The sequence below is a fragment of the Chelonoidis abingdonii genome, chromosome 20 (genome assembly GCF_003597395.2).
Source record: "Chelonoidis abingdonii isolate Lonesome George chromosome 20, CheloAbing_2.0, whole genome shotgun sequence".
NCBI lineage: Eukaryota > Metazoa > Chordata > Testudines > Testudinidae > Chelonoidis > Chelonoidis abingdonii.
The window spans coordinates 20180663-20202318 of NC_133788.1; the positions used below are offsets into that span (position 1 = coordinate 20180663).

The 21656-nt window shown below is 48.8% G+C and overlaps 1 protein-coding gene across 1 annotated transcript in view; it reads right to left on the minus strand.

Annotated features, from left to right (window-relative positions):
• DOC2B (double C2 domain beta) overlaps positions 1 to 13502 on the minus strand; it is a 137787-nt gene extending 124285 nt beyond the window's left edge. The window contains 5 exon segments of the mRNA XM_032793091.1: positions 13192 to 13308; positions 13311 to 13340; positions 13343 to 13435; positions 13438 to 13478; positions 13480 to 13502. Of these exon segments, the coding sequence (XP_032648982.1) occupies positions 13192 to 13308; positions 13311 to 13340; positions 13343 to 13435; positions 13438 to 13478; positions 13480 to 13502 (304 nt within the window).
• Between the last annotated feature and the right edge of the window lie 8154 nt (positions 13503 to 21656).

Here is a 21656-nt window from a genome sequence, read left to right on the forward strand (position 1 = left end):
ATTAAAACCATCTCAGACTATCTGCAGGGTGTCCATGACATAAAAGAAAGAAGAATTATTTAGCCTAGCACAAGGTGCTGACATTAGAAGCAATGGGAGGCTATTCAGCAAAGGTGAAATGTTCCTGATGGTGAGATCTATTCAGCTGTGGAATAGTTCCCTGGTGGGATGCAGACGAAGCCCTACTGATTGGATGACTGGACCAAACTTTAGCAAAGCAAATGTAAGGAACAGTCTTGCTCCAACTAATGAGGAAGGAATTTATGACTTGAGAGGGGTGCCCTCCCATTCCTATGAAGCGTCATATTTCAGGGACTAACGACTATTGGGGGAAAAGCCCACAAGGTTGTGTGGTGGAGAGAAGGGAGGTGTGTTATCAAAAAATGCTATAGAACTAATTACAAGGGAGTCTGTGAACTTTAAGTCCCTACATTTATCAGCATTACTGCTCCCAAGATAATCTGCTCATGGATTTTGTGCCAGGCTGATCACAGGAGCCATGCTAGGGGATTGGCTGGATTAGCTCGCCCTCAGAGAAAGCACAGGTCCGGTAACCTTCTTCAGAAACTGGGTTTTTTTTAACGCACTATAAAAGATGGGTCCCTGTTCTGCTGCTGCTTTAATTCCTCCCTGCATTGGAACTAATTTTTAAGGGCTTGAAAAGCAACAAGTAAAGCTGTGCATTTAGAGCTCCATGCAAAATGTCAGTACATGACTCCTCAGAAGGAATGGAGATAATTTACTGCAATTTCAGAGAAGTATTACCGAAGATCTCTTCAGCAGGTAGAGCTCAGGCGCTCTTGCCTCTGTCTGTAATCTAATTACAGCATGTCAAGGGCTTTTGGGGGGGTGAGATAATGCTACATTCTGAATCAGCTGCACGCTGCGAGCTGACATGTAGGTGCATTAGTATATCCATTGCACACCCACGGATTTTTTACAGCTGCAATGCCTGATTTTCCTTGGCTTGGATTGGTGTAAATCAGGAATAAATCCATGGAAGTTAATGGAGTTACGTGTAATCCTGCCCAAGAGTTTACTAATGATGACTGAAGATCTGACTCCTCTCTCCACAGCAGCTGTGATTACAGTCAGAACAGTAACACCCTAGACATCTATAGTGCTTCTCATCCAGACAGGAACCCCAAGCCCTTTCCAGACTGAAGTATAAAGGGAGATCTCTCCCGTCCAACAGTGACCGCTCCACTGCATGGTCTCACATTACTCACTCCGGGTCAGTGGTGGGGAAAGGAGCGAGAACACAGTTTGCATATGACACTGCAACTCAGGGTCGGCTTTAGGCCAATTCCACCAATTCTCCTGAATCGGGCCCCACCCCTAAGAGGGCCCTGCGCCCAAGCCCCAGTATGGCGTACCAGCAAGAGCCAGTGTGCTGTACCGGGGTGGCCCAGCTTCTCCAGGGGGCAATTTAAAGGACCTGGAATTCCCAGGCCCTTTAAATTGCCACCAGAGCCACTGCTGGAGCCCTGGAATAGAGCTGCAGGGCTATTTAAAATGTCTGGGGCTCCCATTGCTTGTACTGCCTCAGCCCTTTAAATAGCCGCTGGAGCCCCACCGCTTCCCCAGGGCTCCCGCAGCTATTTACAAGGCCAGGGCGGTGGAAGCAAGGAAGCCCCGGGCCCTTTAAATGGCCCCCGAGCCCCGGGCTGCTGCCGCTACCCCGGTGGAGGAGCGGGCACTCACCATTACAGGAGGGCTGTTACCCGCACCCCCTGCCCGCAGCCAGCCCCTGCTGCACCCCCTGCCCTGCCCGCACCCGCTCTGTCTGCAGCCAGTCCCACACTCCTCTGCCTCCAGCCTGCCAACCCCTGCTGCACTCCGCCTGTAACTTTGCCTGAAGCCAGCCAGCCCCATACACCCCTGTCTCCAACCGCCCGTATCCTTGCCCTCCCCCGCGCAGATCCTACCTCCAGCCCAGCCCCTGCCCTGCCTCCAGCCAGCCCCATGTTCCCTGGTCCCCCTGCAGTTCCCAGGGCAGTAACCCTGCACACCTGCTTCAATGAGAGGGGCAGGGAGCAGCTGGGACCCACACATGTGCACACCCTAGGGTGACCAGACAGCAAGCGTGAAAAATCAGGACCGGGGGTCGGGGGATCCTATATAAGAAAAAGACCCCAAAATCAGGACTGTTCCTATAAAATCGGGACATCTGGTCACCCTAGCACACTCCCAGGGAGTGGGGTGGACCCACACATGCAAAACGGAGCTCATTTCTAGTCCAGGCCTATCTTTTTAAAAAAGTTTAGGTAAAGTTAACATACATCCGTATTTTCCTGGACATGTCAGGCTTTTTGGTTCTTAAATTGCCATCTGGGAGGAATTTTTAAAATACGGACATATGGTAACCCTATTGGTACAAAAAATACATACTGTGGCACATCCCTTAAATCAGAACTTTTTATAGGGAACCAGTTGTGAAGAAATGAAAGGCTTCTTTTTACATTTTTTTTTTTTTAAGTTATCCCTGCTGGGGCCCTGCCGAAAATGTTTGAATTGGGCCTCACACTTCCTAAAGCCAGCCCTGCTGCAACTAACACTTTTGCCTCGGTGAAAGGTGTCAGAGGACTTCTGGGGACAGATCCTCCAAGGTGCTGAGTGTGCCCTCTACACCTTGATGACCATAAGCAGTCAGGGCCTTAAGGTGGACTCATCATTGGTCTAACTGCTCCTGTTGAAGTCAATGTGAGTTTTAGCGTTGAGTCCAAAGGGAGGAAGTGTTAGGCTGAAACGGAGTGCCCTTCAGACTATCCTAGGGAATGGGTTCCGCATGGATTCAGAGGACAGGACCTCCACTGGATTACCAACCTCCCCTTGCTGCAACACCTGGGCTTTCCATGCAGGTCTCCCATCTCTGGATTGCCCCTGGTTTACTCCACTGAGCTAGTGAGCTCTGGTAAGGTCAGAGCCCAAGGTGGACTGACTGCAGGGTCTTGGGTACAGGAGGAAACATTTCAATTCAGGCAGCGCATGCCTTCAAGCAAACAGGAGAGAGCAGCATTTACCGCATAGGCAGGGGTCCTTTCCTGCCCATGGGAACGGATTCTACTCCTTTCAGCCACAAAGGACGTTTTGCTGTTGACTTCAGTGGAATCAGCAGTGAGAAAGTAACAAAACTCTTCAAGCTTCCACTTGTTCCCGTCTCAGAAGATTTTTGTTTTTGTTTGTTTTCCCAAAAAACACTTAAGCCTACAGGCTTAATGACTATTTCTCCATTTTCCAGACCACGATAATGGCGAACCTCTGACGGACTCCTGCCCACTGAGCCCATTCTTTGTGTAGCCAGATGATGGAGTGCTCCTAGGTCTTCTATCTTCTCAAACTAGGAGTGTTCACTTATCTGCTCAGAACAGTTCAGAGATGCAATTATGTTTTACAGTACTAAATGGTCCCTGATGTCATGAGCAATTACACTTTCAGCAATTTCAATTTAGAAATGGCCTTCAAATTTCTCTCTCTCTCTTTTTAATGAAATTCAGCATTGCAATTAACAACCAAAAATATTGCCTTTAGTGTTAAATATAAAGATGAAAAACTTAGCAAGCACTTGGGCTTTGGAATATCTGAGCGAAGAGTGAACAAATCAGTCATGGAGCAGCTGGTAAGAGGAGGTCCCTGCACACATGCAATGTGACTCACCACCACAGTACAAACGGCAGTGCTGCTGCAAAGGGCCAGAGGAGATGCTTGCCACTGTGCACAGGGGTCACCTCTTCTCAGCATTAAGAGACATTCTGAGAAGAGATGCTTTTGAAGCCCTACCTTCCATAGCGTTTTACTGCTGAGCAACAAGAGAATAACTGCAAAGGAGAGGAAATTATCCTGCAGAGACATAGGGAAGAGGAAATCTTTGATAGCTACAAGCTGATATAAACCAAAACCAAGTGATTGGTCTGCCAGGAGCTGCCGCAGAAATTCAGTCTCTACAAGCCAAATGAGAGTTGAGGGCACTCCGCACCTGGCAGCCCATAGAGCCTGTTCCTGTAGCGCCCTCAACTCCCATTAACACCAGCTCTCTCCAGGGTCATCAGGCAGACGCAATCACAACTGTGACTCTCCTTCCTGGGTGCACATCCTGCTACCCTGGCCATTTTGCTTTCCAGTACTGGACCTATGTGGCATTTGGAAGACCAGATCCTTGGGAAGTATCTTGCTGGAAGCACAGTTATGGTCTCAGTGTACGCAGATGCAATTTAATAGCTATTTTTGGTGAACTAATTAAATATAGCACTATGCTTAATGATCACTCATGATATTGCTGCAGGCATGCTTAATGAAGAGCACATCCAAAAAGCTGAGAAGGGGGAAAGGAGGAAGCTGCATTGCCTAGGCCTGCCTGGAAGCTTCCTGAAGCTGGCAAGAATCTTCTATTGACTCCAGTAGGTTTTGGCTCATGGTCAATGGGAGTAAAATCCACGACTTGGGAGATGCTTAAATCCAGTCAGTAAGTTTGATTAAAGAATCCCTTCTGACCCATGGCTGCCTCTGCTGCTACTAGCAACTGCCTTGGAAAGGAGCTTGTCTGGAGCACTGGTCTCCTGCTCAGCCTTCACGGAAGGACATGGGATAAAAGGTTAACAAATGGCATGCTGCAGGGGGTGGGAAGAGCCAATCCATGCAAAACTAAGCCTATTATTAAGATGCTGCCACATGGCCCATTCATTAGCCTGAACTGCTTTAGGCTACTGGCCATATGGTTCTTTTCTGCGGCACGCCTGCGCTCAGACCTTTGCAGCAGCCAGGAGGAGGAAGATGGACAGCTGGACAGACATGAGCATTGTGTGCAGACTACCCCTGGAGATCCTACCTGAGCCTCCCCTCCTGGGGTCTCAGGAGGAGGATTCGGAATTGGGGAGACAGGACGCAAGCTAGATTCCTCCCTCGCCCCTGCCACTTTGTGAAGGCAGATAACATCAGGCTTCCCCACACTCCAGTCTTACCTAGGGTGACAAATCGGGATGCGGGTGGGGAGTAATTGGCGCCTATATAAGACAAAGCCCCAAATATCGGGATTGTCCCTATAAAATTGGGACATCTGGTCACCCTAGCCTTAGCTCACACAGCAGATGTGCTGGGGCAAATTCAACCCTGGTGTAAGTGGAGGCACCTCCCACTGTCTTACATGGTAATAGCACTTGGTTTCTCTGGGAGCTGAGTTTGGCTCAAGGATTGTAAATCAGCTGGGGGCATGTCAAGACAGAAGATGTAGCTGGTATATAGAAAGGAAGAATGGTCTGGTGGTGAAAGCACTAGCCTATGACTTAGGAGACCCAAGTCCTTGCCCACCACAAACTTCCTGAGCAACCTTTGGCAAGGATATCCCTACACTACAGGCATAGATGCTGCCTACGTCAATGCAAGGGGTTTTTCTCCTCTGAGAGGGGGTAACTAGGTTGACAGAAGAATTCTTCCATCAACCTAGCTGCATCTACAGTGCAGTTTAGGTTGACTTAACAGGACATAACATTTTTCCACAGCCCTGAGTAATATAACTAGGTCGACCTAAGTTTTAGGTGTGGACCAGGCTCAAGTCTCTCTCTGCCTCAATTCCCTTCTATACACTGGGGATAACAGTACTGTCCTACCTCACGAGGTGTTGAGAGGAGAAATGCATTCAATATCCTTGAGGGGGCCACTTAGGAATCGGGGGCAAAATCAGTACTTGGTCCTGCTAGTAAAGGCAGGGGGCTGGACTTGATAACCTTTCAAGGTCCCTTCCAGCTCTAGGAGATAGGATATCTCCATTATATTATTATTAAAAAGATTGTGAGGTGCTCAGACACAAAGATAATGGGGGCGAAATAAGCACCTCAGGTAGATGGGAATTCCAGCCTGGTCCCAGCGTAACAGTTCTCTACCAGAAATAGTCTGATTAGCTTAGCCAAAATCCGTTCACCTCTGAGCTGTTTTGCTGAACACTTCTCACAGTAGCTACAGCGCCAACAAATGCCCCCTGAAAACTGCAGCAAGAATGCCTCAGAAAGGAATGACACCCTACACCCAAAGAAAAGCTCTCAGCCCACAGGCTCTTGGTGAACTACATGTGCACAGATCACATTCCCCACCACTGAAATGCAGCCATCACTTGGTGTGGAACATGGCAGCTTTCCAACAATATGCAGCAACACTGCACTATGTCTCAGGATAAGTAGTAAAGAAGAACAGTTTATCCCATATAAATGCCTTTCAATCAGTAAAATATCTCAAGCGAAACTGCAAGGGGACTTCCAGGTCTGACTGGTTGGTTACTCAAGCTGGAATCTGGCCAACCCACTAGTTTTAACACCTCTCTACTTGAAAAGGGGGTCACAAGCTCTTTAATGCAATTAGACCTTGGATTTAGCATCTCACTTGTGCATATAAAACACCTCCACTGACTTTATGGGCTGCTGGCAAGTTGGACTTGATACAGTGTAAATAAAATTACTATAATATTACCCAGACACCTGTTGAAATCAATGGCAATTTGTGTAGTAAAAATATTCTTTTTGCATAATCTGGATTGCAAAGACAAATGAAAGGTTATTAATAGCAGCAGCAACATATGCTAAGGAGCTGCTTTGCGGATGTAAATATCCTGATCATCTCCAAACTGTGTTTTCTCCCCCTTGCTTATTTCCAGCATCTTTATTAGCAACTCTGTGTTGTCTGCTAACATTGCCATGTCATCTGTAAATTCTGCATCCCTTGGTACTTTTGTTCTTATCATCACCTTTAAACAGCTGGTAATGAATATCTTCATTATAACTTTGGCTGCTTAGTGATTTTCTTCGCCCAAAATAAGTGTCTTCCTAAGAAACCTCTCTCAGTGAATCACTTGTAGCAGATGTCACAAGATGCAATACATCACGATAGGCCTGCGATCTGAGCTAGAAATAACATTTCCTACAGCTGATATTTATAACACTATCACAGCTGTGCTGCGCGGAAGCAGAATTCTTCTGCAGGGCCTTGCAGGTCAGCTTCCTGTTGGAGGAGTTTGGGTATATTCTAAATGTAATTTCCTTCGACTACACATACACACCCACCATGAGACAGAAGCAGGCACAAGCAGCGTCCATCCCCTCTTCCAGAAATCTCAACCCACCTGCCAATGCCCATGTTCCCAGGAAACAACGTCATCCCAAGAACTCCCTTCAAAGATAAAGTACTGAGCAAACTCAGCGGTATCTGCCACAGGTTGTCTCTGGCAAAGACCAGCGTATCACGAACTACCACCACCACAGCACTTCTTCAAAAACTAAAAGCTCACTCACACACTGTGAAAAAGAATGATTAGACTACGTGTAACAGTGCCCTCCGGTGACTCCTGCCTTAACAATACTGAGAGTCACAGCGTTCCTATAATGTCTACCTATATTGCACTCGTATGGCACTTTTCGTCAGAGGATCCCAAAGCACTTCACTAAGGTAGCTAGGCATTATCATGCTTGTTTTACAGGTGGGGAACTGCAGCAGACAGAGGATAAGGGACTTGCCCAAATTCACGGACAGTCAGTGATGGTGTCACAAACAGAACTCAGTTTCCCTGGCTCCCAGTCCTGTGCCTCAAACACGACGCCATGCTGCTAAGATTGGCTTACTTCATATGTAAACAAAGATATCATTAGCGTTTGACAGCCTGTCTGGGAATAACCAATTACTCTGGACTAGCGAGCTGATTGTGCAGCAAAAGGAACATGAGCAACAGCTGTAACACTGTGAATGCAGCCCTGAAAGATGATCTGGCACAATTTCCCTAAGAACAGCAAATACTATAGCATGAAGTAATAATATCTGATCAGAAAATCCATGCACATGCACTCTTGGCAGTGTATTAGAAAGGAAACAGAGTAGAAGATAGTTTTTCGATCTGTTTTGCTGTCTAAACTTCTGTTGGTGCCCAGACACCATGGTGATGGTACAATACACAGACTGGTTTCTCTGGAAGGTTGCAGGCTACTGGGAAGTAGATGAGAGAACTATAATGTTCCAATAAATCTATAGTGTGTTCCTTCCCAACTAGCAAAAAGACATTATGCTACAGTTACTTCTGAGCCGATAAAATACACCAAACTGTGATTTTTTGGGTGTTCGCCTTTTTTCTTCCCTCCAGTCACTACCCCCTAACTCTTTCTTCTCCTCAATTTGCATAAGTGTTTTGACACCTCATTAGCAGCTCAATTATGAACAATGAAAACCATCTGATGAAAACAAACTCAGTGGAACAAAGGGTTGTACTTCTCAAAAAGTCTCAGGCAGATTTTGAATCATGCGTAGCAAGCAGCCTGAGTACAGGAATAAAAATCTGGCCCGTTCCATTGACACTGATACCCCACAGTGAGAGATGGACACAGCACCCCCTAAACATCCACAAGCTCATCTGGGAAATATCATTATCTCTGCAAAACAGTATAGGCACAGGGAGGTGGAGTGCCTTATCCAAGGTCACAAGGAAGCTCAAAGCAGCGATGAAACCAAAGAATTTTGCTTGACCCCTAGTTCACGGCTCCCTTCCACCCCTAGGCTGACAGACAATATAAGGGCCACTGACGACAATCAGCATTTGCACTCGAGGCTTAAAGCCCACTTCTTGGCAATGTTAGGCTGCTGGTGTGCTGAGCCCACTGCTGAGCATGCTGACCAATGTTGTCTCCATGTTTTCCTTTGCTCCCCTGTTTGTTTCCATCTCTTGTAAGCTGTCTGGGGCAGAGACTGTCTTTGTGCTCTGCGTTTGTACAGCCCCTAGCATTGCAAAATGGGGTCCTGGGCCATGACTGGGGCTCCTACAGGCTATAATAATAGTTCTGTGGCCCTCAGAGTATAATTGTCTAGTGCTGTTCCTCCCTCCAGCTGGTCTGGTGTGCCACCAACTACCTCACTGGGAGAGATTTCTCCTTTGGCCTTAACTTTCTAGCATCATCCCTTTGATCCATCAGGGACTTTATTTTTCAGTCACAGCCCCTTCACTGGCTTCTCCTGCCTTTGCATCAACTTTTCCCTGTGGCCAGAGTACAGGGCAAGGCGGCAGAAGACATGGCCTGGGCTTCGCTGTTCCCTTCTCTGTTTCTCAGCGTCCCCGTCTGTAGGCCAGGGATCATGCCCACTTGCCCGTCACTGGTTTGTGAGGCTTCTTTCACCCCTGTTCGCAAAGCGCTTGGTGATCCAAAGAGAACAGATATTGCAGAAGGACCAAGAGTCATTTTGGTATCATAAAGGACCTTGCAAGTGCCCCCTGCCCCAACCAGCATCTCCAGTCATGTATGTGATGGTAAGGGCTGGCTCCACACTACTCTCATCTCTCCTGAAGTCACCCTGATATCTCCCCCTCATTACCCACTCCGCTAGTCCCCTCCAGTCCTGCTCACTGACTGCAGCTCTCGCAGCCAGCAATCAACAGGCTGATTATTGCCTCTCCCTTGCTGGTCTGTGGGGACTGGAGTTGTTTTCTTCAGCTCCTCCGAAATCTTCCACAACTCCCCGAAGAGCTGCTGTAACCAGGACAGTGTTCTATTCCCCTTCACTGCAATCTGCGTCTGCTCCCTCCTCTAGGGGCTCTCTCCCTGGGCTATTCCTCCTTGTTCTCTGCCAGTCAGGCAAAGTCCAGGCTGAGCCTTCGGCCCCTCTCTCCTAGTGGAGAAGATCCAGTGCAGCGGGTCCCAGCCCGCATGCACTATCTCCGACAGCTGGAAATTCCAGTCCCAGGGGGTATCTCTCTGCACCCCTAAGCCTTGTGTCTCCATCACTCCCTCGAAGGAATCCTTGTTCCTCTTTGCTCCTTATGGTTTTGATTTAGCAAAGCACCAGAATTAAACACACTGTTCTGCTCTTAAAAGCAATGATGCAGACAGTGGGTTTTCTCCCTGCATTCTCTAAGCCTTTAGAGATTTAGAAGAATCTCTAGGAAGGAGACGAGATGTAGACATTTTTAAGAGAGTAACTGAAGGTTTCTGCCTCCTGGGCTGAAACCCTGGTGGAGTCCTTACTCAGTCTTTCTCCCCTTCTTACTCAGGTAAAAAACTCCCCCAACCTCAGGAAGAGTTTGCCTTAGGCTGCACTGCTCTGGAAGGAGGGGAGTTGCCTGCTACAGAAGCAGACAGTTTGAAGGGGGTGTCTAGGAAATAGAAGGTTAGAGTAGATTACTGATGGCATTTTAAAACGGGATTGGACTGAGGGCTGGAACCGCCACTGTAAGGAGCAAACTCACCCTGTCCAGAGAATGGACTAGGTGGGAACTAGCAGGTCCTTCTAGAATGTCTTTCTATGCTCACATTGGAGACATTCCTATATTGGTGGCAGGATTGGGGGTCAGGCCAGAAGGCTGAACAGGTCTGTTCCTTTTCTTTCTTCTCTCTGAACTGATTCCACAACAGAGATCTAGTGGGGTGGGAGGGGAGGGAGCAACTTCCTGATCCACTTGGCCACCTCCTGCCTCCTCCAATCCCCCTGCTGTTACCTCTCAAACTATTGGGAGGCAGGGTTGGGAAACACCCCAGTGTCAAAGGGGAATGGTTAAAGGTGGCGATGAAATAACATCAGACTAGAGAAGGTAATCGAACTGGAAAGGAGACTCTGGGCCACTCCAGAACAAGGCTGAAGGGAGTTACTACCCACTGAAGGGGGAGTAAATTTCATTATTCCCATTTTACAGGTAGGGAAACTTAGGCACAGATTGGTGAAGTGACTTGCCTAAGCTCACACAGTGAATCGCTGGCCAAGCCAAGCACTGGAGCCACATCACCTGACCAGGCATTACCACAGCATCATCCTTCCCCTCCAGGCTGTCCCAATACCCACAGTTCGTACCCAGCAAAGGCTGAGTGCTGTAACCCATCATTGGGAGTATTCCCTTGGAGCTAGGTGAGAAGTGCTGCCATAGGGAGAGCTCTGCGAATCCTCTCTGCAGGAGATAATGTCTAGTAATAGACATTTCCCTGAGTTCGTGCAGGATTCCTGCAGGGCAAGACTTGCATTTCAACAAGAGAAGCTGAGTGCAAGATGTGATCAGCCCCCTGTATCTACCTGATGCATCACTAGCATTGCTGTGTCATGGTAAGCAAGGAATCTCACAAGCCAGGAGGCAAGCTTTTGATACTGACGCCCATGTGGGACAGTGACCTTGCTCCGCTGAGGTGAGTAGACGATTCCTGACATCTCCTCACTCAGATCATCCAGGGCTTGGCGAGAGGCTGTCTCAGTGGTAATGTTATTTCCCTAGAAAAGCCTGTAGAAAGTCCAATCAGCTGGGAAGGGTTCTGACCTTCGCAACCCCAGGGTCCCTATATTGTATCTTGCACAGACATCCTGTTCACAGCACTTACTGCTCCAGGAGTAAAGGCACCAACGCTTCTAAATCATCACTGTTATCTCTATGCCAAGACATTAATCTAGGTGCAGAGGGGCATTCCAGTTTCATGCATCAGTCAGGGGAGATGTGAGGTTAACGCACCGGACTTAGACTCAGGAGCTGTGTGTCCAAATCCTGGCTCTGACACTGACTTCCTGCAGGACCTTGGCCAGTCCCTCAACCTCACTGTGCTCAGTTTCCAATCTCTTAAATAGGGATAATAATCCTTCCTTCGCCTGTTTTTTCTATTTAGATTGTAAACTCTGAGGGGGAGGGGCTGTTCCTTACTGTGTGTATGTAGAGTTCCTACCACAATGCGGCCCCGAACTCAGTTGGGTCAGTTAGGTGCTGCTGTCATACAAATAAACACCAAGCATTAACTGCTCTGTTGGAAGCAGGAAGAGCTTATTAGTTCTTGCATCTTTACTAGTGGAAAAATAACCACATCTGGCAAACCAGCATCAGCAGTTTTGCTGCCACCTGTTATACTGTAAGAAACATATTTTTAACTTTAGCTGCAACAAGACAAACACCAGCTGGCCCACTGGAAACCAGTTTAATTGATTCCATGGTGTCGATAAGAAGGACCAAGATGGGCTTAGTCCTCCCAAATGACTACCGAGTGGGAGTGGGAGGTGGGTTTTAGAGCCCAAAGTCTAACATTCTGAAATCCTAGCAGCTGATCTCCCAGTAGCCAAGGAAAGAGATGCAGAGCCCCTTAGCACTTTGTTCCTGCATGCATCTCTCCCCTCGCCACTTAATGCTCCAATTTCTTTTGTCAGGATGAACAAGGATGACCCGATAATTAGAGCAGCAAATAACCCAAATCCAGCTAAAGTTGTTATTAACAGTTTGGCTGGGCGCTCAGCTGAATATTGCACTTATGTCACTTGCAGACCAGAATGGTTCAGCAAGACAGCGCCCAAGCAAAGGGCATGTGCCACCGAACTCAGGTTACAAGGCCACAAAGACAGAAAAGAGTAATTTGGGGTTAACACATGCTCAAAGCCACCAAAGCCCAAATTCTGCCACTTTGCCAACAGTTTGGATCTCTGGATTCATACCAGGCAGATTCTGATCTCAGAAGTGGCTGTATAATTTCCAGGGTAACTGCAGTGACTTCAGGGGAGTTACTCCAGGGTGATCAGGATCTGCCTCACATGTCCGCAGCCTGAGCTTAGCCAACTACAGGCAGGGAAGCACAGAAACAACAACAGAGAGCTATGACATTTCTCAAAGAGAAATCCTTCTCAACGTGGGACCCTTAAAAGTATCTGCAGCTTCCTGGGGGTCCTCCTTTCCTGGAAGCGAGGCTCAGCACCGCTCGGCAATATCGGCTCTTAACCAGTCTCCTTCCCTAATCATCTCCTTGTTTCAAACTTTGGGCCTGATCCTGAAACTCCCATGAGCTTCAGCACCTGACAGGATCGGGCCCCTGTTCATTAACCACAGGTAGCCGCTGATCCAGCCGCCCTGCTCAGCGCAGCGGAACATCCACGGCTCTGAAAGGGGTTAATCTAGCCGCAAACACCCGCATGTAACAAACCGCTGCCTTCTGCAAGGGAAACGCTTAGCGTGCTCAACCCGCCCCCCTGGGGCTCCCGCCCCGGAGCTGCACGAGGGGGGCTGCCCAAAGACTGACTGGGCAGCGGCCCCTTGGGAACAGAGACCCCCGGCCCGCGACCCTCCCCACCCCCAGGCGGGCTGAGCCGCGAAGCCCCCGCCCCGACCAGGCAGAGCCGCCGCAACTGGTGGCTCTTTGCGGGCGGGGGCAGCGGCGGCGCGGTCCCTGCCGGGGGCTCTCCAGGCGAGCTTCGAGCCCGCGGCCCGGCCACTTGGCAACTTACTGCAGTCGTCGGACTCGTAGTCCTCGGCGTCCGCCGCCTCCTCCTCGGCCGGGCGCGGGGCCGGCTGCGCGCGGGGGCCGCTGGCGCCGTACGCCCCGAAAGAGCGGTCCACGTCCCGTCCTCGTCGCGGGGCGGCTCGGCGGGGCTGAGGGCGGGCGGCTGGCGGCGGCGGGGCGGCTGGCGGCGGGCAGGCCGGCGGAAGCGGGGAAGTAGTCGGAGATCTGCTTGATGGGCTTGATGGGGCCGGGCAGACGTCGATGGCCATGTGCTCCTGGATGCTGAGGTCGCCTCTCCCCCTTGCGGAGTGTCATGCGGGCGGGCGGGCGGGCGGGACGCGCCCCCCGGCGAGCGGCGGCGGCTGAGGAGAGGCGGCCGGGCAGGCGGGCTCCGGGGGCAGCTCGGCGGGCGCTCTCGCCGCTGCCGCCGGCCGCCCTGGCAGACAGTGCCGCGCGGGGGAGAGGAGCCGGCTCCGAGCGGGGGGTGGTGGGCACGCGGGTGATGTCACCGGCTCGCCGCAAGCGCTGCACCGGAATGCGGGCCGGGGCAGGTGGTGCAGCCCGCCCCTCTCCCCGGGGGCACGGCACGCGGAGCAGCTCGCCCCGGCCCCGGCCCGGCTCCGGCTCCTCACGCGCCAGCGCCGTGAACGCCCCTTCCCGCGCCCAGCGGAGCCCGCATTTCTCCAGGCGTCGCCGCCGCCGGTGCCCGGGCGGAGCAGTCCTGCCTCGCCTTCCCTGCGCCGAGCCGGCGCTGCCAACCCGCAGGGAGACTTCAGCCCACTGGGGACGCAGCCCCTGGCTTGGGCTTGGCGCGCGTGGCTCGCAGCAGGGAGCGGCCGCCTGGAGCCCCGCTCCGGAGCCGGACCGACAGCGCGGGCAGGAGCCCTTCGCCTCCTCTTGCGCCTCAGCACTAGGCACGGTACCGGGGAATAAAGGGGAAACTAGGTTTCCTTATGGAGAAACCACAGATCAGCCCCAGGACGCTGAGACAGAGAAGCCCTGATTTTCCCAAGGCCCCAGAGGGAGTGTGGCCCCTGCAGCCCTGCCCTGGGCTGGGCTCGGCTCACTAGCGGCCTTCTGGGCGTCTATACACACCCTCTTCAGACAAGCTGTGCGGGGTAAGTGCCCTGGAAACCTCGTGAAACAACTCCACCCTTCTGCCTAATGAACAATTCAGCTTTCAGGGGGTGGTTGAGAAGAGTTCAGGATTGTCCTGGAGTCACAGGGCAAAGGCGCCCCCAAAGCCTAACTGACCTGCTACAAGTTCGAGCTTCTTCCTCTCCTGAAAGCCAAACCTGCCCTTGTTCAGAACTTCCCCTCCTTGCCCCCATCGCCTGCTCTCTGGGGGGTTCCCTCTTCTAGGCTGTTCTGGCCTGCAGCACAGAGGTGGTTTGGGGGTAAAGAAATGAATGCTGCCCTTTGGTTCCTACCCTAAGGGTAACACAGCCTGGGCTGCAACTGCTGTTTCTGCACTGCTATGAGACTCAGAATATTATCCTTCCCAGTTGGCCAGAGTCCACATGGATGCCTGAGATACATACTGTGTGTTTAAAGGATTTAAACTGAGACACACACGGACACCCCCCCCCCCATGGCTTGGGGCCAGACTGACAAGGTCACACTACAGGAACATTACAAACAGCAAAAAGGGGATTCGTTTCTAGGCTTGGTTCTGGCAGTATGTATTCTTTTCTCCAGCCCCCATTTCTGGGGGCAGCATGTGAGCTGCTTTCAGACTTCAGACAGAATTAGACCTGAGGTCCAGAAAATACAGCTATTCTCTCATTCATTATATATATATATACAGCCCAAATAATCATTATTTGTATTACTAATGCCCCCTTATTCTCAGTACTTTCTCACAGAGCTTACCTTCCAAATAGACAAGAAAGGGAAGATTTTACAAATGGGGAACAGACACACAGAGGTGAATGACTGGCCCAACCTGACACACCAAGCCTCTAGCTTAACCTTAACCAGGAGGCCATCCTATATCTCCATGTAACCTAGAGTAGTACATTTATGATTCTTGGAAGGCTAACCCACTTGGCAATGCCAGGATCAGGGGCCAAATGGGGGACTCCCAAGGATCCCACTTGGCAATGCCAGGATCAGGAGCAGCAGCAGAGGAGATGCTCAAAAACTCTGAGGAGGTGGTCAGCATCCAGCCCTAAGCATGATAGGACTGTCACTACCCACCACGATTGGAAGGGGTGGCCAGGATGGGGTTCTACAAAGAGGGTGGAAGTAGGAGTGGGATCAAATTAAGAAAAGGGAAGTTGAGGTTAACTGTTCACAGATCTACTACATTATGGGATTGTCTCCCAGAGGGAAGGAGTGGGAGCCCTGTGCTGGGGGCCTTTAGAACTGGTCTGGACAAAGTATTAGAAAAATCTCTTGCTGGAAACTGCCTAGATAACCTAATAGATCTGTTGTCTGTGGAACTGATCCAAAGCCTGTTGAAGTCAATGGGAGTCTTTCCATCTATCTTAATGTGCTTTGGATCAGACCTTATGACCTGCAAACAAAAGTACAGGATTATTTACAAGTATCAGAGGGGTAGCCATGTTAGTCTGGATCTGTAAAAGCAGCAGAGTCCTGTGGCACCTTATAGACTAACGTGTTTTGGAGCATGAGCTTTCGTGAGTGAATACCCACTTCGTCGGATGCATTATTTACAATAAACTCTTCCTACGAACCAACTCATCCCCTAGCATTTCGCTCCCTCGGCCCCACGTACACAGGCTGGAATGTCCAGGCCATAGCATACAGGATTATACTAGAGTACTGTACTCAACCAGATTTGCCATGTGCTTTGAGTGTGGATTAGGCTGGCTACATAATCAGGTAGCAGACCTGACATACACACATGCTCACAAGCCAACAATACAGTAGGTAGAGACACAGAAATAGTGGTATTAATTGGGCCAGGAGACAAAAGCAGGCTTGGGGATACAGAGCCAGTTTCCAGGTAAAGCTTTTAATTCCCACCGTCTGTCTAATGCCTGGAAAGTAATATTATTTGACCCCTAGCTCCGGCAGCATGATTCACTGCTACCGTACTGCACAGATCCTCCTCCTTCACTGAGAGGGGTGAATGTTCCCTTCCTAATGAAAGGGAGGAAGATAGGTGATCATTTAAATATTACAGGCCGGGCTTCAGCAGCCTGACAACTCTTCAGTAAAAGGAAGAGAGACTCAGCACAGACACTCCTTGATGCTATTGCATCCTGGGAAGAGTGGGGGAGGAGGACCTTTACCCCTTTGAGAAGGTGAAATTGACCAAAGTGAAACTGACATCAAAGCTGTAACCCAATGATGGAGAAGTAAGTACATCAACCCTAATGTACAGCTGTCTCCCCCAGTGGTGTATATTGTTGGCAATTACAGCACCAGCTCAGTACACAGGGACTTGCAGGTCAGCAACTTGTATCGCTTCTCAGAGTGACGCTAAGCAAAAGCAAGGTTCAGCAACTAAAATCAGATCAAGGCATTGATCGATGTGCAGATATGCAAAGCAAAGAAGTCCTCTAGTAAGCAGAGGACTGGGAGTCAGTCATCTCTCCAACTCTCACACCGATTCAGGACAGCAATTCAGCACATGCTTAACTTTAAAGTGAAGTGTTATCCTGAATGGAGATGGATTTAAGCACGTGTGCTTTCCCAAATCAAAGCCTCTGCCACTGGCTCAGTCTGTAATCTTGGACAAGTCTCTTAAAATCTCTGTACCTTAGTTTCCTCATCTGAAAAGTACTGGAAATACCTTACAAGGCTGTTGTTATTCTTATTTGTATTGCTGTAGCAAGTGGGAGCCCCAGTCATGGAGCAGGACCCATTGTGCTAGGCTCTATACAAACACAGAGCCAAGAGACCATCCCTGCCCCAAAGAAGGAACAAACTTCAGCTGAAGCCTGCTTCCTAAATGAAGAATATCTCTGTGGCAAATTTCAACCTAACTTTCTCATTCAAAAAGTAGGGCCAATTTCTGCTCTGTTACTCCAGATTTACACCAATGAAACTGATTATGGAATCTAGTTCACTACATTTCTTTATGTTATGGCATTTACAAATGATCCTGCCACTTACCATGGAGGTGAGAAGTCGCAACATTTCTAAGGGATCTTTATTTACTGTTGCATTAGACATAAGCTCTGGGGATCAGCTTCTCTGGTGAAAACCAAAACCATACACACCAAGAAACCACCTTCCTGTTGTGCTTGGTGGGGCTAGTCAAGGTCACACATAGTTAGAATGATTTGCTCAAAACTGATCCCACATTAAAGTTTTTACCATAAGGCATTGCTACAAATAATAATTTACATTCCATCCAAGGATCTCAAAGCACATTGAAATATAATTGTCAAGGAGGGCTCACTGCACACTTGTGAGATAAGGAAGTAGCATTTGCCTCATAATACAGCTGGGAAAACTGATGCACAGACTGGTGACATGACTATCCCAAGGTCATGCAGTGAGTCAATGTCAGAACTTGAGACCAGAACCTAGCAAGTTCCCACTCCCCTGCTCTAGCCACTTCCAGGGCTGGATTAAGACCTAGGCACTTTAGGCCAGTGGCCCCTGGGACTAGGTGGTAATGTTAGAATTTCATCTTTCCTTTAAAAAGTTTCTAGCTTTTGCGGTTGCAAAGAAAAATCTTGAAAATGTGACCCAAGCACAACTGATGCAGTATTGTCTGCCTGAGTCTGCAGAGAGCCTGAAACAATATCTCTGAAATGTGTGAACTTCATAGCATATTGCAGAGGATGCTAACACCAAGATCCAGTGCTCTGGAGGGGCCATCCCAAGAGAGGATTCAATGTGACAGAAGAGTGCAGTGAGCCTGGTCCACCCTCCCAATCAGATCCACCCTAGCTGCTGCCCCACTACTCTCAAGGGGAGGGGTACCCCTTCTGCCACCCCACCTCTAGCACTGTGGATGCTCAGCTGTTGAGAATGAACATACTTCCACTGAAGTCAATGAGAGTTTTGCCATCCACTACAATAGTATCTCGATGGAGCCCCTTACATGCACTGCACATATCCTACCTGGTTAAACACTCATTGCATTTGCTAAGTAAATCAGTAAGAGCAAGTAGGAAACTTGGTTAAATTATCCCAAGAGGCTTACTACTGGCTGTGCTGATTCAGGCTCCTCAGCAGCATTGTAAACGTGGCATATCCTGGCCCCCGTCACTCTGTGCAGTAATTCACGAGGTTATCCATTCTCAAACATGCCCAGCTAACCACCATCATTTGACCAGATTTAACCAGTAATTACTGGCTGTGAACAGAATCACTGTGGTAAAATACAGCCCACGCTCCTTTGCAAAACAGACACAAACAAAACCCTTTTGAAAAGCCAGTCACAATGCAAATTGCTACAAGAAAGAGCCCTCTTTGCACTCCTCATCGCTGCTTAAGATCCATAAACATGGGAATGGATGGAGGATTTTTTGCTGCTTTCCTACCAGATCAGTCAGCAAGGACATGGGAGAAAGCATGAGGACATGCTGGTTTCTGCATGTTCAGTGCCATTTGGGATGATCCCAGATTAGCCAGTGACTCACTATGACCATATGTTTAATGGCAGTGTTGCCAACTCTCACAGTTTTATCGCAAGTCTCGCAATATTTGGTACTTTTCTTAAAGCGGGAGCATCTGGAATCCAGTGATTACATGAGAATCTCAGCTCTCCATTTAAAAAAAAGTTTTTAGCCCTCCTGATTACAGAGAGAAGCTTGAAAATATGACCCGATTTTACCCACATGGCTCAAAAAAAAAAAAAAAGATAATTAGAAAGAACCCAAAGATTTTTTTTAAACCTAATACTTTTTAAGCCACTCCTGATTTTTGAATGCTCAGAGTTGGCAATACTCAGCACATGTCATTCTGCCAGTTTAATACCTTTCCTTGCATATAGAAATCCTTCTGCAATGAAACCCAAAACCTGGGAATATGATCACAGCAGTGCTCATAAACTAAGTGGGGTGGGTTTAGTTAGTATGTGAATGGGCAACCTCGTATGCCCTAGCTCCCCTGGTGACAGTGGATGCTCCATCACCTCCTGGCTAGATACCATCTCTGTTCTCAATGAGTTCCTTTCCCCGCAAGCCAACAAACAGCCTTATCTTGCTTTTCTTGATGGGAGGCATGCAGCCAGGGAGCTTGAGAGAGATGGATGTATTGAATTTTAGTGCTTATTTGTCAATAGTCAGAAGGTGCCTCTGGTTATCATCTATACAGGGCTGGGAGGCGGAAGGAGGGTGTTCAGAGGAAAGGCTCCAGCCCATGTGACGCTGCAGCCTCTGTGTGTGTGTTACTGTCACTGACATCAGTGGCACTATTACCTGCATGTGGACGATGAGATCTGGAAGCTTTGCTGCAGCTGAAGGTCTTAGAGTGTTTCAGGAAGAAGTTTCCTTGTTAAGATTTTAGTTCCCCAGCCATTTCAGTCTGAGACAGGCTGGATTATGACATGTAAATGATCAGTGCTGAAGAGCTCAGGAGAAACGGCAACAGTCTTTAAACACTGCCTCTCTGGTTCACAGTAAAGAGGAGGGGAATGTGCGTGCTGGCCCTTGATCCTTATGGGCTTGCACGCATTGCTTGTCACAGAGAAAGTTAAAGCCAAGAGAAATTGATCATGAGGACAGGCTGGAGGAAGCTCATGGCAAAGAGGACAGCAAGATGGTACCTTGTGAAAGTAGCTTCACACCAAGATGCCCAGGGAGCTGTCTGGGAAGGCTCCAAGTTTGCTGAGAGCAACTGTTGGATCTTTTGCTCTTTACACAACAAAAACAACATGAAGGAACCCCAAGGGCACAACCAGGTCCCAAGTACCCATGTTACCTATCTATGCACAAACCTCCCAGGCTGGTTATGTAGACACTGCTGCTCTGGCAGAATTCTGGAGATTTCTAACACATAGAAGACTGAGCGCTACTCCAAGCCTCACTATTTAAAAAAAGAACAGGAGTACTTGTGGCACCTTAGAGACTAACAAATTTATTTGAGCATAAGCTTTTGGGGGCTACAGCCCACTTCATCAGATGCATAGAATGGAACATATAGTAAGGAGATATATATACATGCAGAGAACATGAAAAGGTGGAAGTTGCCATACCAACTCTAAGAGCCTAATTAATTAAGATGAGCTGTTATCAGCAAGAGAAAAAAATCTTTTGTAGTGATAATCAAGATGGCCCATTCCAGACAGTTGACAAGAAGGTGTGAGGATATTTAACCTTGTTGATGATGAGAAGCATCAACTAATCCACCTCTCAGTCAATGCACAATGGTTCCCTTTGTTCAGCCCAATTTTAAATGGCCCAAGAAATGTCTCCCACTGAAGACTGTTCCATGGTCTAATAATTGATCTTCAGTAGGAGGAATATTTTCCTGATAGCCAGCCTCTTGTTCCCGCTTCAATCCATTGTGTTCCCTTCACTTATACCCCACCTTGACCCTACTTCCTTAGCAATGGCTTTGCTGGCCAGCACTGCTGTCATAGGGTGTGTCTGCTTCACTCTTTTCAGTAGCTGTGTCTCCTTGCCTTATGGAACTGTAAACTAAATTGCAGAGTAAACCCGGTGTGTCCAAGTGTAGGGAGAGAGTACTGCATAGCATCAATTCCTGCTAGGCTAATTTCATCTGCTCTGAGCGCATCAGCCAGCCGGAGTCAGCATTCAATGAGATTATCCAGCTGACTTCTCTTGGCAGGTTTTTTTCCTGTATTTCCCTCTTACCCTCCAGCCTTCCCCTCTCACTCACTCCAGGAGGATGACAGCACTATTTTTAATGTTTCTCCTGGCAGGAGGGATAGAAACCCCACATTTACTCTGGAATCAATACCACCTACAGGGTGTGGGTCAGATAAATAGCAGGACCCTGGAAGGAGCAGGGTCTTTGTACAGGTGCATAGGCCCCAGGGGTCAGACTGGGAAGTGATAGTATCATAGCATAGCACTGTGGGTATGGCCAAATGTCCAGAATTACTGGATGTCCAGCAACCAAAGAGTTAACAATGGCATTTAGGGATTGGCCCTGCAGCCATGGAAATTAATGTGAATTTTACCCCTGATTTCAGGAGACCAGGCCCTTATGTGATTATCGTTAGATTTCAGGAGTAAACACCCATTGAGCTGAATGGGGGCATGCAGTCATTTTATCCCTCTAAAATCAATTCTTTGTGTCTAGTTTCCAGACTCAGATTGACCAGCACTGGGTCACACTGAGCAGGTTTTCCACCATTTCTGGCAGGGCTCGAAAGCTGATATTTTTCCATAATGGCCTCAGATTTTGAAACCTGACGGTTTGGGAGATCTGAATGTTAGACTCTTGAGCCACGTTTTCAAGTGCTTGGCTCCACAAACTGGGACCAGATTCCCAAAAAAGTCCAGTTCCCATGTAGGCATCATGTCCTCTCCGTTCACCACAGTGCTTAACCATACACTTAACTCCAAGGATCAT